This window comes from Vulpes vulpes, chromosome 10, assembly GCF_048418805.1.
Source record: "Vulpes vulpes isolate BD-2025 chromosome 10, VulVul3, whole genome shotgun sequence".
Lineage (NCBI taxonomy): Eukaryota > Metazoa > Chordata > Mammalia > Carnivora > Canidae > Vulpes > Vulpes vulpes.
In genome coordinates this window covers 6,870,540-6,889,106 of record NC_132789.1, presented here as the reverse complement: position 1 = coordinate 6,889,106, position 18,567 = coordinate 6,870,540, and the positions used below count along the sequence as shown (strand labels likewise).

The 18,567-nt window shown below is 44.8% G+C and overlaps 1 protein-coding gene across 1 annotated transcript; it reads right to left on the bottom strand.

The window, feature by feature from the left end:
* Positions 1-2,833: 2,833 nt before the first annotated feature.
* On the bottom strand, positions 2,834-9,649 carry HCAR1 (hydroxycarboxylic acid receptor 1). Its single transcript, XM_026017148.2, has one exon. It carries the CDS (start codon positions 6,651-6,653, stop codon positions 5,565-5,567), a length of 1,089 nt encoding a protein of 362 aa, XP_025872933.1. The 5' UTR covers positions 6,654-9,649; the 3' UTR covers positions 2,834-5,564.
* Positions 9,650-18,567: the final 8,918 nt, after the last annotated feature.

The following is an 18,567-nucleotide window of genomic DNA, read 5'->3' as shown; positions in this document are numbered from 1 at the left end:
CTCTTAGAAGAAAACCTAGGAGCTCACTCTTAGGTTTGCATAACTTTGTCTTAGGCAAATATTCCTCTCCAAACACACAACAACAAAACTGGTGATTAGGTTTCATTGCTTTAAAAGAGTAGGGCTTTAGGTTTTTTTTTTTTTTTTTCAGTGTCTATTCTATGTTTGGCACTATTCCAGGTGCTTTATTTTTATTTTTTAAAAGATTTTTAAATCTTTGACAGCACAAGGAGGCAGAACCACAGGCAGAGGGAGAGGGAGAAGCAAGTTCCCTGTTGAACAGAAAGTCTGATGCGGGGATCCATCCCAGGACCGTGGGATTGTGATCGGAGCCGAAGGCAGACGCTTCACCGGCTGAATCACAGGCACCCCTCTAGGTGCTTTATATATCTAAATTCATTTAGTACTCAAAACAACCCTATGGCAGGTATTGTTCTTGTCCCCATTTTATAGACAAGGAAAGTAAAGTATTGAGAGGTTAAGTAACTTGCTAAAGCCACACAGCTAGTAAGTAAAAGAGATAGGATTTGGGTCCAGATAGTCGGGGTCCAGGGGCTATGCTCTCCAGCCACCTGTCCTCTGACCCAGCACTTCCACATCTCAGAATCTTCTGAAAACTCTAGCCCATGTGCCCAAAGATACATCATTCAAAATATTCACCACAGCACGATGGCAATAGGGGGAAATTGGAAATCATTTAAATATCCATTAAAAGGCCATGGTTGGGGCACCTGGGTGACTCAGTCAGTTGAGCGTCCAACTCTTAGTTTTGGCTCAGGTTGTGATCTCAGGTTGTGGATGGAGCCCCAAATCAGGCTCCACAATCAGCGGAGAGCCTGCCTAGGATTCTCTCTCTTGGGGGGCCTGGGTGGCTTGGTGGCTGAGCATCTGCCTTTGGCTCAAGTTGTGATCCTGGGGTCCTGGGATTGAGTCCCACACTGGGCTTCCTGCAGGGAATCTGCTTTTCCCTCTGCCTATGTCTCTGGCTCGCTCTCTCTCTCTCTCTCTGTGTGTCTCTCATAAATAAATAAATAAAATCTTTTAAAAAAAGGTACTTTATTCATGATAAAAGTACCTTGCAAAACTACCTGCCTGTGTATCCTGCTTCAACAAGATTCATCATTTGTGTGCAAGTGTGTATATACCCCCAATATTAGTCATCACCTCTAGGAAATGAGATTAAAGGGAATGCAGGGAAGACTCTTACTTCTTTATGTATTCATATGTTCTTTTGATTTTGAAGAAAAACATATATGCCTTTGATAATTAAATTTAATTCCTTTCCAAAATCAAAGAATCTGAAAGGCTAGTCATGAATCTTCCATCAAGAAGAGTTGTGAAGTGCACATGGTTCAGTTGGTTGAGCATCCAACTCTTGGTTTCAGCTCAGATTGTGATCTCAGGGTCGTGAGATCGAGCCCCATGGGGCTCCACACTCGCTGGGGTGTCTGCTTGAGTTTCTGTCCCCCTTCCTCTCCCTCTGGCCCTCCTCAACTCCCTCTCTAAAAAAAGAAAAAATAAATAAATAAATGTTGTGAACAGACCTTCTCTCCCCAGTGGATCTCATGGCATCACCTCTTACCAGATTGCCTCAGACCCCCAGGACTTTTCATTCCTGTCCCATTGACTGTCCTGCAGCTCCCAGGTAACCTGCTTTCTTACCACATCCTCTCTCACTGGGATACCTTTCCCCATTGAGTCATCTGGTTGCCTCCTTTGTCACCTTCAGGGCTAAGTTCAGGAGTCACTTCCTCTGAGAAGCCCTCCTCAGCCCCCCTCCCCCCCAGGTCATGAAGTCCTTGGGCTGTCCTGCAGAACCCTATTTTTACCACTTTCACACAGTTACCCTGAATGGTAGTTTGATTTTTTTCCTTGGTTTCTACAGTAGAACCCACAGGGTCAGGGGCTTTGTTTTCCATTTATGTTTCTACTGTGCCTGGTACAGAGTTGGTGCCTAATAAATGGAATGAGGGCAGCTCAGGTGGCTCAGCGGTTTAGCACCACCTTCAGCCCAGGGCGTGATCCTGGAGACCCCATGTTGGGCTCCCTGCATGGAGCCTGCTTCTCCCTCCGCCTGTGTCTCTGCCTCTCTCTCTCTCTCTCTGTGACTATCATAAATAAAAAAAAAAAAAATAAATAAAATAAAATAAAAAAAAAATAAATAAAGATTTTATTTATTTATTCATGAGAGACACAGAGAGAGAGAGGGGCAGAGACACAGGCAGAGGGAGAAGCAGGCTCCATGCACCAGGAGCCTGATGTGGGATTCGATCCCGGGTCTCCAGGATTGCGCCCTGGGCCAAAGGCAGGCGCCAAACCGCTGCGCCACCCAGGGATCCCAAATAAAATCTTTAAAAAAAAAAAAAAAAGGAAGAAAGATGGAATGAATGAGTGAATGAATGAACGAATCTTTACAAGGATAAAGTATTAACCTCTTCCCACTCCTACTATATCATCACTGGACAGTGAATATAGTTATCTGTCCTATTCCATCTCAAACCGTGTGTGTGTGTGTGTGTGTGTGTATAAATAAATATATAAAATTTAGGGCCCCAGCTTCATGAGTGAGCTCAAAAGGGGCCTGTGTTTACTCAAACAAAGCTAAATTCCTCTTCCTTACAATTTCTGAAGAACACTTGGTAAGATCTCTTTTTCATCACATTGTGAATTGAAAAATTGGAATCTGAACTGTGCTTGGGTTTTTCATTTTCCTTCTTTTTTGTTTGTTCTTGCTGGTTCTTAGTGAGAATCTCTGCCTACCTGAGATTCTGGATTTTTACACTACTTTCTTCGAAGCGTATGGTCTTAGGAGTCACACACACAGAATGCAGACTTTCTTTTGGAAACCGTCTTTATTAAAACGAAGCAACAAAGGAGCAGCCCAGGAATGAATTATGAGCAGGGATAGAATCAAAACCAGAAGTGTGGGGCTTCCACAGATTTCTTTTTGGAGGATATATGGTTCTCTGAGGCAGATAAGAATCATGCTTTCACTCCTCCCCAGGCAGCTGGGGAGTGAGGAAATTCAGGTAGTGACAGTACAGCAGTTACTTGGGGTGGCAAACTCGGAGGGAAATGGCTTCTATGCCTCATCATCTTTGTGTGCAAACTGCATTAATGTCAGAAGTCGTAATATTGAGTACTTACTGCCAGACACAGAACTTAATGCTCCATCTGCACTTGTGTATTGAGCACCTATGTGCGGGCACTCTTCTAGGCACTGGAGGCATAACAGTGAACAGAATCCCTATGCTTGAAGACAAACCATGAGAGACTCCTAACTCTGGGAAACAAAGGGTTGCAGAAGGGGAGGTGAGTGGGGGGATGGGGTGACTGGGTGACAGGCTCTAAGGAGGGCACTTGATGGGATGGGGAGTGAGTGTTATACTATATAATGGCAAATTGAATTTAAATTTAAAAAAATTTTTAAAAAGCACCCCTGTGCTTCGGGAGCTTACGTTCATGGAATCTGCCCACCAACCTCTTGACATCTACGTAATTGTTACTTCTGTTTGACATATGAAAAAAATGGAAGCTGAAGGTTTAAATAAAATCTGCCCTCAGGTGGGAATGTGAACTGGTGCAGCCACTCTGGAAAACTGTGTGGAGGTTCCTCAAAGAGTTAAAACTTGATCTGCCCTATGACCCAGCAGTTGCACTGCTGGGGATTTACCCCAAAGATACAGATGCAGTGAAATGCCGGGACACCTGCACCCCGATGTTTCTAGCAGCAATGTCCACAATAGCCAAACTGTGGAAGGAGCCTTGGTGTCCATCGAAAGATGAATGGATAAGGAAGCTGTGGTTTATGTATACAATGGAATATTCCTCAGCCATCAGAAACGACAAATACCCACCATTTGCTTCGATGTGGATGGAACTGGAGGGTATTATGCTGAGTGAAATAAGTCAATCGGAGAAGGACAAACATTATATGGTCTCATTCATTTGGGGAATATAAAAAATAGTGAAAGGGAATAAAGAGGAAAGGAGAAAAAATGTGTGGGAAATATCAGAAAGGGAGACAGAACATGAGAGACGCCTAACTCTGGGAAACGAACTAGGGGTAGTGGAAGGGGAGGTGGGCGGGGGGTGGGGGTGACTGGGTGACAGACACTGAGGTGGGCACTTGACAAGATGAGCACTGGGTGTTATTCTATATGTTGGCAAATTGAACACCAATAAAAAAATAAATTTATTTAAAAAAAACCTGCCCTCAGAATATACACCTAGTAAGTGGTTGAGCTGGGATTCAAATTTAGGTTCATCTGACTTTCCAGAGCCCATACTTTTCATTGCTGGGTATGGAGTGCCTCTGCAAAAGGAAATAATAAAGACAGCTGATAGGAGTGTTTCAAGGCCAAAGAACTAAAATCTGGTAAGGTCATCTGGGGCAGAGAGTACCCTGGAAATTTGAGAATGTGTAAACAAAAGAGCCAAGAATGACTTTCACCACTCTGTGGCTTGAGAACAGAGCTAAAGATGGCTTGGACTCCTTCCCCCTAATCCAGGGCCGGGGCAGCCTGTCATTCCATAGAATCATTCAGTTTTGAGGGCTCCAAGTACACGTGTGGGAAATTCATGTGCATAAGGGACATCACCCTTCCCACCCTTTAGTGTTTGTACAGAAATCTGAAACGAGAGGAACATACTGATGTTTGCAATGAACAGGTCTAGAAACTATACTCCCTGAGAGGTTAGTAAGAGAGAGAGTATTAACCTTTCTGTTTGCCTCCCCCCCCCCCCCCCCATACTTTGCTGTCACACAGGGCTTGACGAACAACCCTCCAGGTAAAAGGGAGACTAGCACAGTGCCCAGCATGTATATGAATTCAGTGGATACTTGGAAAATGAATGAATAAGTAATCTCAACTCGTAATCATATAACAAGCAGTCAGAAGCAATCACCCTGGGCTCAGCCCTTTGCAAAGGCCAATGGGATTTTTTTTCAAGCGCTCAGCTCTCCCTGGAAACATATCCCTCAGCACCTTCTTTGAAATGCAAAGGCTTGCAGAAAAATGCAGAGGTCAGAGAAGATCAGAGCAGATGGTTTTGCTGCCCTTCTTCTTGGGCTACTGAGAAATCAGAGCCATACAGAGGGGCCCTGTGAAGATGAAATTCGTCAGGATCAAGACAACTCCCTCGAAAGAGCCTCACTCAGCCTAATATCAAGCTGTTGACTTACTCTGGAATCTACTTTCCAAAACAAGTAACAACTTAAGGTCAGAGGATAGGAAATACTGCTAAGTCATTAAGTTCACTGATGCTCCCAGAAAAAGGATATGTCCGGTGTACATATTGATACCTATTTACTCAGCCACTGGAAACTGCCCCGGAACTGAGCTCTTCCCATAGCCCCACCCAATACACACATGCTCCGTTCTGTGCACATACTGTCCTGTCCTTGTAACTGGGTCCTAGAAAGGTAACCCACTCACTTCTCAACTGGAACCTTCCAAAAAGCCATAGTGACCTGGATTCCACTTCCAGATAGAGTGAGGAGGATACAGCTGAGGAAGGGTGGCATTTTCAAAGCCTTCTCACCCCCTTGGCATGAACTATTTCTAAGTCCGTTTGTCTGTCCTCCTTGGGTTTTGCCTGTCTGCCTGTTTCAGTGCCATTCCACACATTTGAAGATCCTGCTGCTCGTTGGATTGGCTCTGGAAGCTGTTTGCCACACGGACACAACTCTTGCGACAGAGCTTTGGGATTGGCATCTCTTCCGGCCTCTGGGTCTTGGAGTGCCCTGGACTCTTTGGTCGCAAACCGCGGATCTTGAGCTTGGTGTAGAATTTGGGGAATACAGGACTCGAAAAATAATACACCAGAGGATCCAGCATGCTGTTCATGTAGGTGAAGCTGAGGGTGATGTGGAGGGCTACGTGGACAGAGGGGTCGCAGGCACTCGAGGGCACCGTCCAGAGGAAATAGAGTCTGGCCGACACGCTGGGCAGGTAGCACGTGATGAACACAACCGCCACAACCATGATGAACCGGGTAGCCTTCTTCATCCGAGTCTGCCTGGCCAGCTGCCGCCTCTGCTTCAGACTCCAAATAATCTTGAAGGAGCAGAACAGGATGATGCCGAGAGGGAGGAAGAACTCCAGCTGGAACATGATGTCGTGCCAGCCATTGGCTGACTCCATGATGAAGCTCTCACAAGATATGGTCTTCTCATGCACGCACAGATGGTTCTCCATCAAAAGGTAGAGAGTGCCCAGGATGACCATGATCCAAAGGGCACAGACGATGCCAGCCGCAGTCCGGTTGGAGATGGTGTTCAGCACGTGGTGGGGGTGGACCACTTTGAAGTACCTGTCCACGGCCACCACAGTGAGGAAGATGATGCTCCCAGCCCTGTTCATGGCCAGCATGAAGAGCGCCACCCGACACGGAATGTCCTCAAAGGCCCATTGCCTGTGTCTCCAGTAGTAGTCTGTCCGGAAGGGCAGGCAGATCATGAGAAGGAAGTCGGCCACGGCCAGGTTAAAAAGGTAAATAGTGCTCGGCTTCCAGGTCTTCATGTAAAAGCAGAAACCACAGAGGGCCATGCCATTGCCCAGTGCGCCCAGCACGAAGGCCAGGATCAGCAGCGGTGGCATCACCTGAGAGATGGGGTCCCCCTCGATGAGGCAGCACGACCCGTTGTCCATGGTGGACAGTGGACAGGTGTCCCGTGTGCAGGGGTGGGGGGGCCCTGGGAGTCCCCACAGAGACACAGACGCTTATCTGAAGGCTACCACTCACCCAGCTGCTGGTTTCTTGACTTCTTCAGCCTGGGATGCAGGTACCGACTGCACGTGTGGGTGGACACAGCCACCGCTGGGAAGACAGAGACTTCAGCCAGGGGATGAGAGACTCAGGGAGGTCCTTCCTTGGCAGGCTGTCCCAGGCTACCTGTCTCCCCACCAGGTGAAGCATGGAGAAATGCAAGCGGTCATTTCTGGGCTGCAGGCAGGTCCGGTGAGATTCATGGAGCAGTTGCTGGGTCCAGCCCCAGAACGGTTTTTCTTTCCAGCCTCACTCTTGCTCTTCAGACTCCTGCGCTGGAGAGCATGCAAAGCTGCCCAGAAGGCACGAAAAAAGCTTGTTTGTCCTCCCTCCCGGTGGAGAAATACAAACATTTCCTGGAGCCGTTCTGGGCCTCTGCCCCTAACCTTTGCCTGACTGCCCCGTCCTCTCCCTATCCCATGGGGCTCTCCCAGGCGGTGCCAGAGAGGGAGGCTCTGCTCCACAGCTCCTCAGACCCATTTCCGCTGCCCACACTAAAAAATACAGCACTTAAAATTCAGAAGGGGCTGTGGAGGGGGGAAAAAAAGCTAGAAAAGCTTTATTCGAGCTTATTTTTAGCTAACAAAGCTAAAAGTAGCACTTGTTGGGTGTTAGAAAAACTCTGTGGAGTGCGTCTTCTTCCCTGCATTCACACCCCTGCCCTTTGCATCCTCCCCTGAACCCAAGTGATCCGTTACACAACTAGCAAGACCATGCAATGGAGCTGAAGTCACCTCTCATGAGTCTGTCTCCACGCAACAGCCTCTTGGGGAGCCGGTTCCTCTCTCTGCTGTTTGCAAAAGAGGATTTGGCTCTGAGTCTCCCACTGGTCGTTCAAAAGAGCCAAATACCAAATGATAGATATGCTTTTAATTTTAACTATGTGCTGAGCGCATTGGTGGGGCGAGTGAGGGTTGGGCAGTTGGTCAAGGAGTCTATCTCTAAAATAATCATGGGTAAAAAGAGACTGCACCCAAGCCCAGAGATTTTACTAAAATGTCCTATCCTTTGGCTTTAGAGATGATCTATCTGCCCTATTCCTTTCAGCTCCTAGCTTAGGAAAGGGGTGCAGGGGCGGGAAATACATTGAGAGAATGCATATACTCCTTCTTCCAGTTGGTGATTAAAGCAAAGTTCCTTCCACTGAATCCTGGACTCCAGATCAGCCACGACATCTCCCCCCACCCCACTGTGACTGCTGCCACCTCCCACCTGTAGAAACTATTGAGAGTTTCCTGACTGGTTTCCTTTCCTCTAATCTATTCCCTGTAATTCCTTTCCCACACCACCATGTGATTTTTTTCTAAAGCACAGATGGGATCATATCCCTTTATAAAAAAAAAAACCTTCATCTGCTCCCTTCAAGCTGCCAAGGTGATTGGTGTATGGCCTGTGAGCCATATCTGGTTCTAAAGCCAGTTGGTTTCGGGCCACATGTTTTAAGAACTTAGGACTGTCCTGGGGCGCCTGAGAGGCTCCGGTCGGTTAAGTGTCTGCCTTCGGCTCAGGTCATGATCCCCAGGTCTTGGAATCCAGCCCCACATTGAGCTCCCTGCTCAGCAGAAAGCCTGCTTCTCCCTCTCCCTCTGCCTGCTGCTCTGCCCACTTGTGCTCTCTTTCTCTCTGTCCAATAAATAAATAAAAACTTAAAAAACAAAACCAAAAAACCCCCTTAGAACTCTCCTATAAAAACCTGGATTTCCAGACTTTCTTGGAAAACTGGAAGATCTGGCTGCTGTGGGCCACACAGCAACCATCAGCTGGAGCTGAGAGTAGCTGCTCCCTGTGTCAGGGGCATTCTCCATTTTGCCCCAGTCCCACCACTCCCTATTACCTAGTCAGCTTCACTCATTTACGTGCCTGGTTTCTGTGGGATTTTAAGTTTGCCACATCTGCTCTAGGCTAAAAGTCACATTTGTCGGATTGGTATACAAGGCTCTTCACGGATGGGCCTTGTGTACCTTTCCAATGCCATCCTGCTACTTTTTCTCCTCACACCTTGTTAGTCTCATAACTTCTAATAAATAATACACCCATTGAACATGTCTGTTTAGCTCCCCTGCTAATCCAAGAGGTCCTTGGAGACAGAGTCCATGTTCTTGGTAAATACCTGAATACCATCAGGCTGGATTTTTCAACAAATGGAAAGTATTCCTCATTCATTTTTTTTTTTTTTTTTTTTAGTATTCCTCATTCTGTGCGAGCAGACACTGTTAGGATTCTTGTAAAAGCAAAGTGCTTCCCTTTTCTCAAATGACTAACACCTGTCTTTTTCCACACTCTTGCGAAAGCACCTTCTCTTTCTCTTTGCAGAATTCTACAGAAGGCAGAGGATTAAGGAAAAAAGAATAGGTTTCCATTTCCCTGAAAGTCTGCTATTGAGAATAGGAGAAGCTGTGCATGTGTGGGACTAGGGGATATGGGAACTCTCTGTATCTTTCCCTCAGTTTTGCTGTGAATATAAAACCTCTCTCTAAAAAAAAAAAAAAGAAAGAAATAGTCTGGGGTGCTGTGGCTCAGCTGATTAAGCATCTGCCTTTGGGTCAGGTCATGCTCTTGAGGTCCTGAGCTACACTTCGGGCTCCCTGCTCTACGGGAAGTCTGCTTCTCCTTCTTCTGCCCTTCCCCCTGCTGGTGCTCTCTCTTCCTCTCTCCCTCTGTCAAATAAACAAATAAAATCTTAAAAAATAATAATAAAATAAAGAAATAGTCTTGGGGATCCCTGGGTGGCTCAGCGGTTTGGTGCCTGCCTTTGGCCCAGGGCGTGATCCTGGGGTCCCGGGATCAAGTCCCACATCAGGCTCCTGGCATGGAGCCTGCTTCTCCCTCTGCCTGTGTCTCTGCCTCTCTCCCTCTCTATGTCTATCGTGAATAAATAAATAAAATCTTAAAAAAAAAAAGAAAGAAATAGTCTTAAAAAATGTAAACCAAATTTTATTATTGATCTTATTTTTACTCCTAGTTACTAATCACAGTGCCTGATGCAAATTGAGGCTTTTTTGACTTAAGAATGTAGATTGGATGAACCTCTAAGGTTGTTGCCTGATGCTTCAGATTCCTCCAAATGAGGAAGATATTATTAATTGTCTGGAGCTAAGTGTTTAGTGGGAAATAAAACAACTACATAAATAACAATTTTAAGAAGCACATTGAATAAGCAGATTGAGGTAATATTCTTCAAAATATAGCATACAGGGCGACCCTGGTGGCACAGTGGTTTAGCACCACCTGCAGCCCGGGGTGTGATCCTGGAGACCCGGAATCGAGTCCTACATCGGGCTCCCTGCATGGAGCCTGCTTCTCCCTCTGCCTGTGTCTCTGCCTCTCTCTCTCTCTCTCTGTAGCTCATGAATAAATAAATAAAATCTTAAAAATATATATATATATAGCATACACACCACAAATGATGTGTGAGGTTATTGTGGATGGTGTAATACACACATATATTTTGACTTCGTGGCTACAACTATATTTATTTATTTTAAAGATTTTATTTATTTATTCATGAGAGACATACACAGGGCGGCAGAGACACAGGTAGAGGGAAAAGCAGGCTCCATGAAGGAAGCCTGTTGCAGGACTCGATCCCAGGACCCCAGGATCACGCCCTGAGCCAAAAGCAGACGCCCAACTGCTGAGCCACCCAGGTGCCCCTACAAACTTATGTTAAAATGTGTTTGAAAAAGATACAACTGGTCCATGGGAGTTTTGTGAATGAGAGGAATGACGGAGAGCTATTAAAATTTGTAGGGGCAGAAACGGAAGGAACAGACATTCCAAACACTATGAAGAGTGTAGAAGAAGTGAAAAGCCAGGCATTTGAGTTTGGAATCATGGAGTCTGAGAATAGGCCACATAGCTCTGAGTGGACCTATCTTACAGGGGACTTTGAACTCGGAGGGAGCAGGGAGCCATTTCGGAGTGAGCAGCATCCTGAAGGATCAGGGGAATAGTTGAAAAAGAGAGAGAGAGAAGCAACAGTCTTTTGTTGCCCTCCCGCACCCCAATCCCACCCAGCCCTCCTGCCTGCTCTGGAGCCACAGAGCTGCCTGCTGTTTCCCTCAGGAATCCTGCAGGCTCAAAGCCCATGTGTTCTCTCTAGTGTGTTCTGCGGTGAGCCGCAGAGCGGGTATTTTTGAGGAATGAGGGCCTCCAGACAACTGAAGCCCACTCCCTTAAGTACCAACACTGAAAAAAAAAGTTTCTCATCCTCTTCTTCAGATTCCACATCAGATAAAGGGAACTGTTAGTGCCATCCACTTAGCACAAGCCCTAAGCTTGGTTCCCTCTTCTTCCTCACGCACCATGATCCCCAATTGGTCACCCACATGCCCTAATCTCTCTCCAGCCACATTGCTACCACTTCAGCTGGTCCAAGATTCTGGAGGAGTGTGGTAGTCTCCTGATTGTTCCTCCTGCCCCGCCCCTGTCTTACTCCTCCTCCAATCCATTTTCCAAAACTCAAATCTGATGATGCTACTCACCTGGTTAAATGCTCCAGCGGCTCCCGTGTTGTCCTTTGCCAGGAATTCAAGATGACTGGCAAGGCCCCGCAGAAAGGCCTGGACACCTCCCACAGCAGCTGTACTATGTTTGGTATCCAAAGGCTGTCTTATAGGGACTTCTGGGGAAATACTTCCTCCCACCCCCAGTCCTGGATAACTCCTCTTTTGTCAGCCTCAGCCTAGACCAGCATCTTCCAATAGAACTTTCTACCATGATGGAAGTGCCCTGTAATATACATGTGGCTACTGAGCACTTGAAATGGGGCTAGTAGAACCTGAATTTTCAATACTATTTAATTAATTTAAAGTTTAAAAGCCAGGTGCCTGGGCGGCTCAGTTGATTAAGTGTTTGCCTTTGGCTCAGATCATGATCTCCGGGTCCTGGGATCAAGTCCCACGGCAGGCTCCCTGCTCAGTGGGGAGTCTGCTTCTCCCTCTCTCTCTCTGTCTCTCCCCGCTACTTGTGCTCGCTCACTCTCTCTCTCTCAAATAAATAAATAAAATCTTTCTTTAAAAAAGTTTAAAAGCCACATGTGGTTTGTGGCTAGCACTTCATACAACTGCTGAGCCTTTTGTGAATCTCCCTCTCCAGTCTGGGTTAGGCTCTCTTCTTGGTACCATTTCTGGCACCCATACACTTACCACATGTTTTTATGATTATTATTATTTAAAGATTTATTTATTCATTTGAAAGAGAGTAAACTAGAGTGTGGGACGGGGCAGAAGGAAAGAGAGAATATCTAAACAGACTCCCAGCCTGCAGAGAGGAGGCCCGAACATGGGGCCTGATTGCAGGGACCCAAGATCACAACCTGAGCAGAAATTGAAAGTCAGGTGCCCAACCGACTGAGCCCCTCAGGTGCCCCCTACCACACAGTATTGTATTGATTTACCTGGTATTTCCCTCTGGCTCTGCCTCTGTTTCTATAAAAAAAAAAAAAAGCACTGGATCTGATTCAGCTTTGTGTGCCCAGAACACAGCCCAATGCCTGACCCCAAGGGGACACTCAGTATGCATGTCTTAAGTAAATGAATGACCCAGTAAACAAATGATTGTAGACCTCTGCAATTTACTTATTCTGTTGGCTGTAGGAAACACCTCTGAACAGGAAAGGCAGATTGAAAAAACTTCAGAAAACACCTATCAGACTGATGTGGTGTGAGCTTGGGGCCCTTGGGCCCTGTGTGACACCTCCCCCGGTGTTTTTCAAGATGATGTTATACTTTACAAGAGACAGGGCAGGAAGTGGACAATCCTGCAGAGGCCACCTGGCTCCTCAGTGGAAGGAGGAACCATCCACGTTGTGGGGTGTTAGAAAGACATCCTCTCCCTGGTTACCCACGATTTCTGTCTAATTTGATTACAACTTGAGGTTCCCATGATCTCTCTCTGGATTCGATCTTATGCTAAAGCAGCTAGTAGAACTCAGGGAAACACTTGCTTGTGTTTACCAGTTTGTGATATAATAAAGGATGTGATAAAGGAAACAGATGAACAACCAGAGAAGAGGTACATAGGGTGAAGTCTGGAAGGGTCCCAGGTACAGAAGCTTCTGCCATCATGGAGTTGGGGTTTATAGAGATCCACCAGCCCAGGAGCCCCCAAAAACCATTCAGTTGGGATTTTTATGGAGGCTTCATCATATAGACTGGATAAACTATTTTTTTAAGATTTTATTTATTTATTCATGAGAGACAGAGAGAGAAGCAGAGACATAAGCAGAGGGAGAAGCAGGCTCCTTCCTGGAAGTCTGACACAGTACTCAATCCCAGGACCCCAGGATCAGGACCTAAGCCAAAGGCAGATGCTCAACCACTAAGCCACCCAGATGCCCCTAGACAGGATAAACCATTAATTCCACTTACAGCCCCTTTCCCCTCTCTGGAGGATGAAAATTTTAATCATAGCTTGGTCTTTCTGGTGACCGGCCTCCATCTAGGAGCTCACCAAGAATCATCTCATTAGAACAAAAAACACTATAGGAAACTCCGAAGGATTTAGGAGCTTTGTGTCAGGAACCATGGGCAGAAAACAATATACATATTTCTTTTTATTTCACAGGTGGAAATCCAGGGGCCCTGCTTCCCCTAAATGACTTTCCTAGCTGGGGCCCTTAGTATGTGACCCTATTAGCTCCCTGGAACTGCTCTAACAAATTACCATAAGCTGGGGGGCTTGAAGCAGCAGCAATGTATTATTCTCTTCACTGTTCTGGAGACTAGAAGTCTGAAGTGAAGTTATCAGCAGGGTTATGCTCCCACCAAAGACTCTAGAACGGAGCTTGTATCTTGCCTCTTCCAGCTTCTGGTGGCTATCTGCACTCCTTGGTCTGTGACTGCATCACCCCAATCTCTGCCTCCAGGGTTACATGGACTTCTCTGCGTGCCTCTTATAAGAACATGTGCCATTTAGGGGCCAGATAATCCAAAATTATCTCATCTCAGGGTCATTAACTTAATTACGTCTGCAAAACTCTCTTTCCAAATAAAGCCATATTCACAGTTTTCAGGGGCAAAGGTATAGACATATCTTTTATGGGGGTGGCGACCATTCAACCCACAACCACAGCCCACTACCCAACCCACCGCTACTCATTGACCTTTCAAGTGTCTGCATCCTTGAATTTCTTTCTTTCCCCAACTATTTCAAAATGTCCTCTCTGGAAGGGAGGAGGAATTTACTGACCAAATTCAAGGACTGGATGATTTACCATATGTTTTGTTTGTTTTGCTCTGTGGGGCTGCAGCCTAGGAGAAAGCTGGGTGGGGGGGCCACACAGTTAAGCAGAGGGACATGGATTGCTTCACAGTGTGATGGGTGGGGAAGGGCTTCACTGACCTGACACAAGCTCTAACAGGAACTTCCTTGCCATTTCAAAATGAGTCTTAAAAATTGCAGACAATGGTTTTTTTTTTTTTTTTTTTCTACATATAAAGTGTAAGAAGGGCGCCTGGCTGGCTCAGTTGGTTGAATGTCTGCCTTCAGCTCAGGTCATGTTCCCAGGGTCCTGGGATCAAGTGCTGAACTGAGCTCCCTGCTCAGGGGGGAATCTACTTCTCCCTCTCTGTCTGCCTCTTCTCCAGCTTGTGTGCTTGCTCTCTCTTTCTTAAATAAATAAAATCTTAAAAAAAAAAAAATAAAAAGTAAGAGAAATTAAAGACAGAGGGAGAAATTATATATTCAAAGAGATTTAAGAGATATAGTAACCAAATTTTTTGTAATCTGGCTCAATTCCAACCATTGAAAATATGAGACATTTGGGGAAATCTGAACACTGGTTGGCTAATTAAGGAATGATTGCTAATTATTGTCAATAGTTTGGTTATGTTTAAACAAATAGCCACTAATCTTTTAGATATCCTGAAATATGTGTAGATAAAATGATATGATGTTTGGGATGTGATTCCAAGGAGTCCAACAGGAGGGGGCAGAAATAAAAAAGGAGACGTTATGAGTTTTTTATTGTTGTAGCTGGATTGTGGGGACATAGACATTCACTGCTTGTTCTCCCTGCTTGTATATATTTTCCCTAAAAAAAGGTAAAAAAAAAAAAAAAAACTGAGAGCAACTTAAATCTTTATTAGTGGGGAATGAGATAAAATTATGGTGACTTCACTCAATAAAGTACTTACTTAAAAAAGAAGAAGAAAATTGAACACCAATAAAAATTAATTAAAAAAAATAAATTGAATAGAACACAAATAAATGGAAAGATATCTCAAAAAGAAGAAGAAGAAGAAGAAGAAGAAGAAGAACACAAATAAATGGAAAGATATCTCAAAAAGAAGAAGAAGAAGAAGAAGAAGAAGAATAGAACACAAATAAATGGAAAGATATCTCAAAAAGAAGAAGAAGAAGAAGAAGAAGACTTGCTTCCTAGAAGCAAGAAGAAGAAGAAGAAGGAGGAGGAGGAGGAGGAGGAGGAGGAGGAGGAGGAGGAGGAGAAGGAGAAGGAGAAGGAGAAGGAGAAGAAGAATTCATTTATATAACAATCCCTTGGGCCAGGCGCTGTTCTCAGCATCTCTGCTATCCATAGAGAATGAGACTGAGTTATAAGTACTGACTCCGAAAGATGTCCAAGAAAGATTAAGTGTAAAACGCCAAAAATGCACCTAAATTTGTATAGCATAATCTCAGTTTTGGAAGTTAAAAAATAATAGATAGGCCCCTCATATCTTGCTGAAGGGAATGTAAAATCAATCAGCTACTGTGAAAAGCAATTTAGGACTTCCTAAAAAAGTTAAACATAGGTCTACCATAGGACCCAGCAATTCCACTCTTAGGTATATACTCCACAGAACTGAAAACAGGACTCAAATACTTGTTCATGAATGCTCATATCAACACTAATCACAGTATCCAAAATGTGGTATGATGGTTTCCTTCATATGTCAACTTGGCTATACCCAAATATTTGGTCAAATATTTTAGATGTTCCTGTGAGGATGTCTTTTGGATGAGATTAACATTTAAATTGGTGAAATTTTGGGCAGCCCCGGTGGCCTAGCGGTTTGGCACAGCCTTCAGCCCAGGGCACGATCCTGGAGACCCGGGATCGAATCCCACATCGGGCTCCCTGCATGGAGCCTGCTTCTCCCTCTGCCTGTGTCTCTGCCTCTCCTCTCTCTCTCTCTCTCTCTCTGTGTCTGTCATGAATAAATAAATAAAATCTTTTTAAAAAAATTGGTGAAATTTTAAAAAAAGATTTAATTTGTCCATTTAGTGAGAGAGAGAGAAAGAGAGCACTTCTGCACATGAGCAGGAGAGGGATAGAGGGAGAGGGAGAAGGAGAAGGAGAGAATCTCAAGCAGAATTCCCACTGAGTGCAGAACCCATTGTGGCGCTCCATCTCTCTATCTCATAACTCTGAGATCTTGACCTGAACCAAAACCAAGAGTCAGATGCTCAACCAACTGAGGCACTCAAGTGCTCCTAAATTGGTGAAATTTAAAGCAGACTGCCCTCTGTAATGTGGGTGGGCCGCATCCAAGCAGTTGAAAGCCTTCCTAGAAGCAAGAAGGCATTCTGCCAGCAGATGTCCTTCAGACTTGACTGCAATATCAGCTCTTCCCTGGATAACCAATCTGCCACCCTATCCCACAGATTTTGAGCTTGCCAGGCTTCATAATTACATAAGCCAATTCCTTAAAAATAAATCTCTCTCCAAATATATACACATCTTATTTGTTCTGTTTCTCTGAAGAACCATGACTAATGCAGATGGAAACAACCCAAGTGTTAATCAACACATGGGTAGATAAGCAAATTGTGGTATATGCCTACAAAGGAATATCATTCCACCATAAAAAGGGATGAAGTACTGATTCACGCTACAAAGTATGTGTACCTGGAAAACATTCAAAGTGGATAGGCCAGACAGAAAAAGTAACGTATTGTATGATTCCATTCATATGAAACATCCAGATTAGATAAATCATAGAGACAAAAAGTAGGTTAGTGTGTATCAGGTGCTAAATATGGGGTAAAATGGAGAATGACTGCTTAATGGGTACAGAGGGATTTTTGCAGGGGGTGATGAAGATGTTTTGGAACTAGATAGAGGCAATGTTTGCCCAACAATGTACTAAATACCACTGAAATGTACACTTTACCTGGTTAATTTTATGTGAATTACAACTCAAAAATATGCATATACATTTAAAAAATCTGGAATAATACATACTCTAGAGTTAGACTGTTTGGGTTTAAAGTTGATTTTCTCACTTTTTGGTTGTGAGATCTTACAAACTACTTCATTTCTCTAAGGTTCAATTTCTTCACCTGTAAAATGGAAACAATGTTACCCATATCATTCTAATACCAAGGCAAAATGAATTAATCTAGGTAAAGTGCTTAGAACAGTGCATGACACAGTATAGATGTTATATACAGTTTAACTAATATACCTACGATTATTATCATTATATGTACCAAACTGTTTTTTTTTTTAAAATTTTATTTTTAAGTTATCTCTACACCCAATGTGGGACTCAAACTCACAACTCCCAGATCAAGAGTCACATGCTCTACTCAATGAGTCAGCCAGGGACCCTCTGTACCAAACTGTTAACAGCACTCTGGAGAGGGGGAAACTTTCATTTTTTACTATAGACACTTCTGTATTGTTTATTTTGTTTATTTATTTATTTGAGAGAGAATGTGTGTGCATGCAAGCAGTGGGTGGGCGGAGAGAGAGGCAGAAGGAGAGGGAGAGACAATCTCAAGCAGGCTCCGCGCCCAGCACAGAGCCTGGAATGGGGCTCGATCTCATGACCCTGACATCATGACCTGAGCTGAAATCGAAAGTCAGGTGCTCAAGTGACTGAGCCACCCAGGTGCCCCAGTAATACTTTTATAATAAAAAAGAGATATATGTACATGTATTGTAACATGACTCTCAGAATGTCAAGGACTTTGGGCCCCTTCCATGAGGGAGAAGGGTTCCGGGGGGAGGGGTCTTTGGCTAGACTAAGCAAGAACAGGTTTCACTGAAAACTCAAAGCGCTGCTCATCATGGTAAAATTGTATCATCTTTGTAAATGAGTCTTCCTCTATGTTGAATATTTATGGGCCTTTTGTGGCAAAACTGGTTGTATCCCTTGTCATTCCTGCACTGCCAGAACAGATGATCTTATTAAACATCTGCTTTTTAGAGAAGCAGAACAGGGGATCCCTGGGTGGCGCAGCGGTTTGGCGCCTGCCTTTGGCCCAGGGCGCGATCCTGGAGACCCGGGATCGAATCCCACATCAGGCTCCCAGTGCATGGAGCCTGCTTCTCCCTCTGCCTGTGTCTCTGCCCCTCTCTCTCTCTCTCTGTGACTATCATAAATAAATAAAAATTAAAAAAAAAAAAAAAAAAAAGAAGCAGAACAGGTTGGTTTTCATTAACCCCTAGCATGCCTGCTCCTTGCCTGTTATCTCAGTCCCCTGGCCTCTTTCCCTTTGAGCAGGGCTTCTAGGATCTAGAGCTCACATGATGGGGTTCTGATATTCTGTTTCTGTCTTTCCAGCACCCATGTGCCCTCCTTTGGCATTAACACCCTGATTTCCTTTGGTGACTCATCCATCCCTGAGGTTTAACCATCTCTGAGGTTTGGAAGGATTTGGTTTCATCCTTTGGCTTGAGGAAAGCGCATGTGCCCCGTCCTGGCAAATCAGATCATTTCATTCCCACTGTGATTGGCTCAGGGACTTGAAAGGCTAATGGTTCACTGTCTCAGTCCATTTGGGCTGCTGTAGCAAAATACTATAGACTGGGTGGCTTGCAAACAACAGAAATTTATTTCTCAC

Excerpts from the sequence above, each read along its gene's own strand:
- HCAR1 (XM_026017148.2), bottom strand. The coding sequence starts at position 6,653 with ATGGACAACGGGTCGTGCTGCCTCATCGAGGGGGACCCCATCTCTCAG.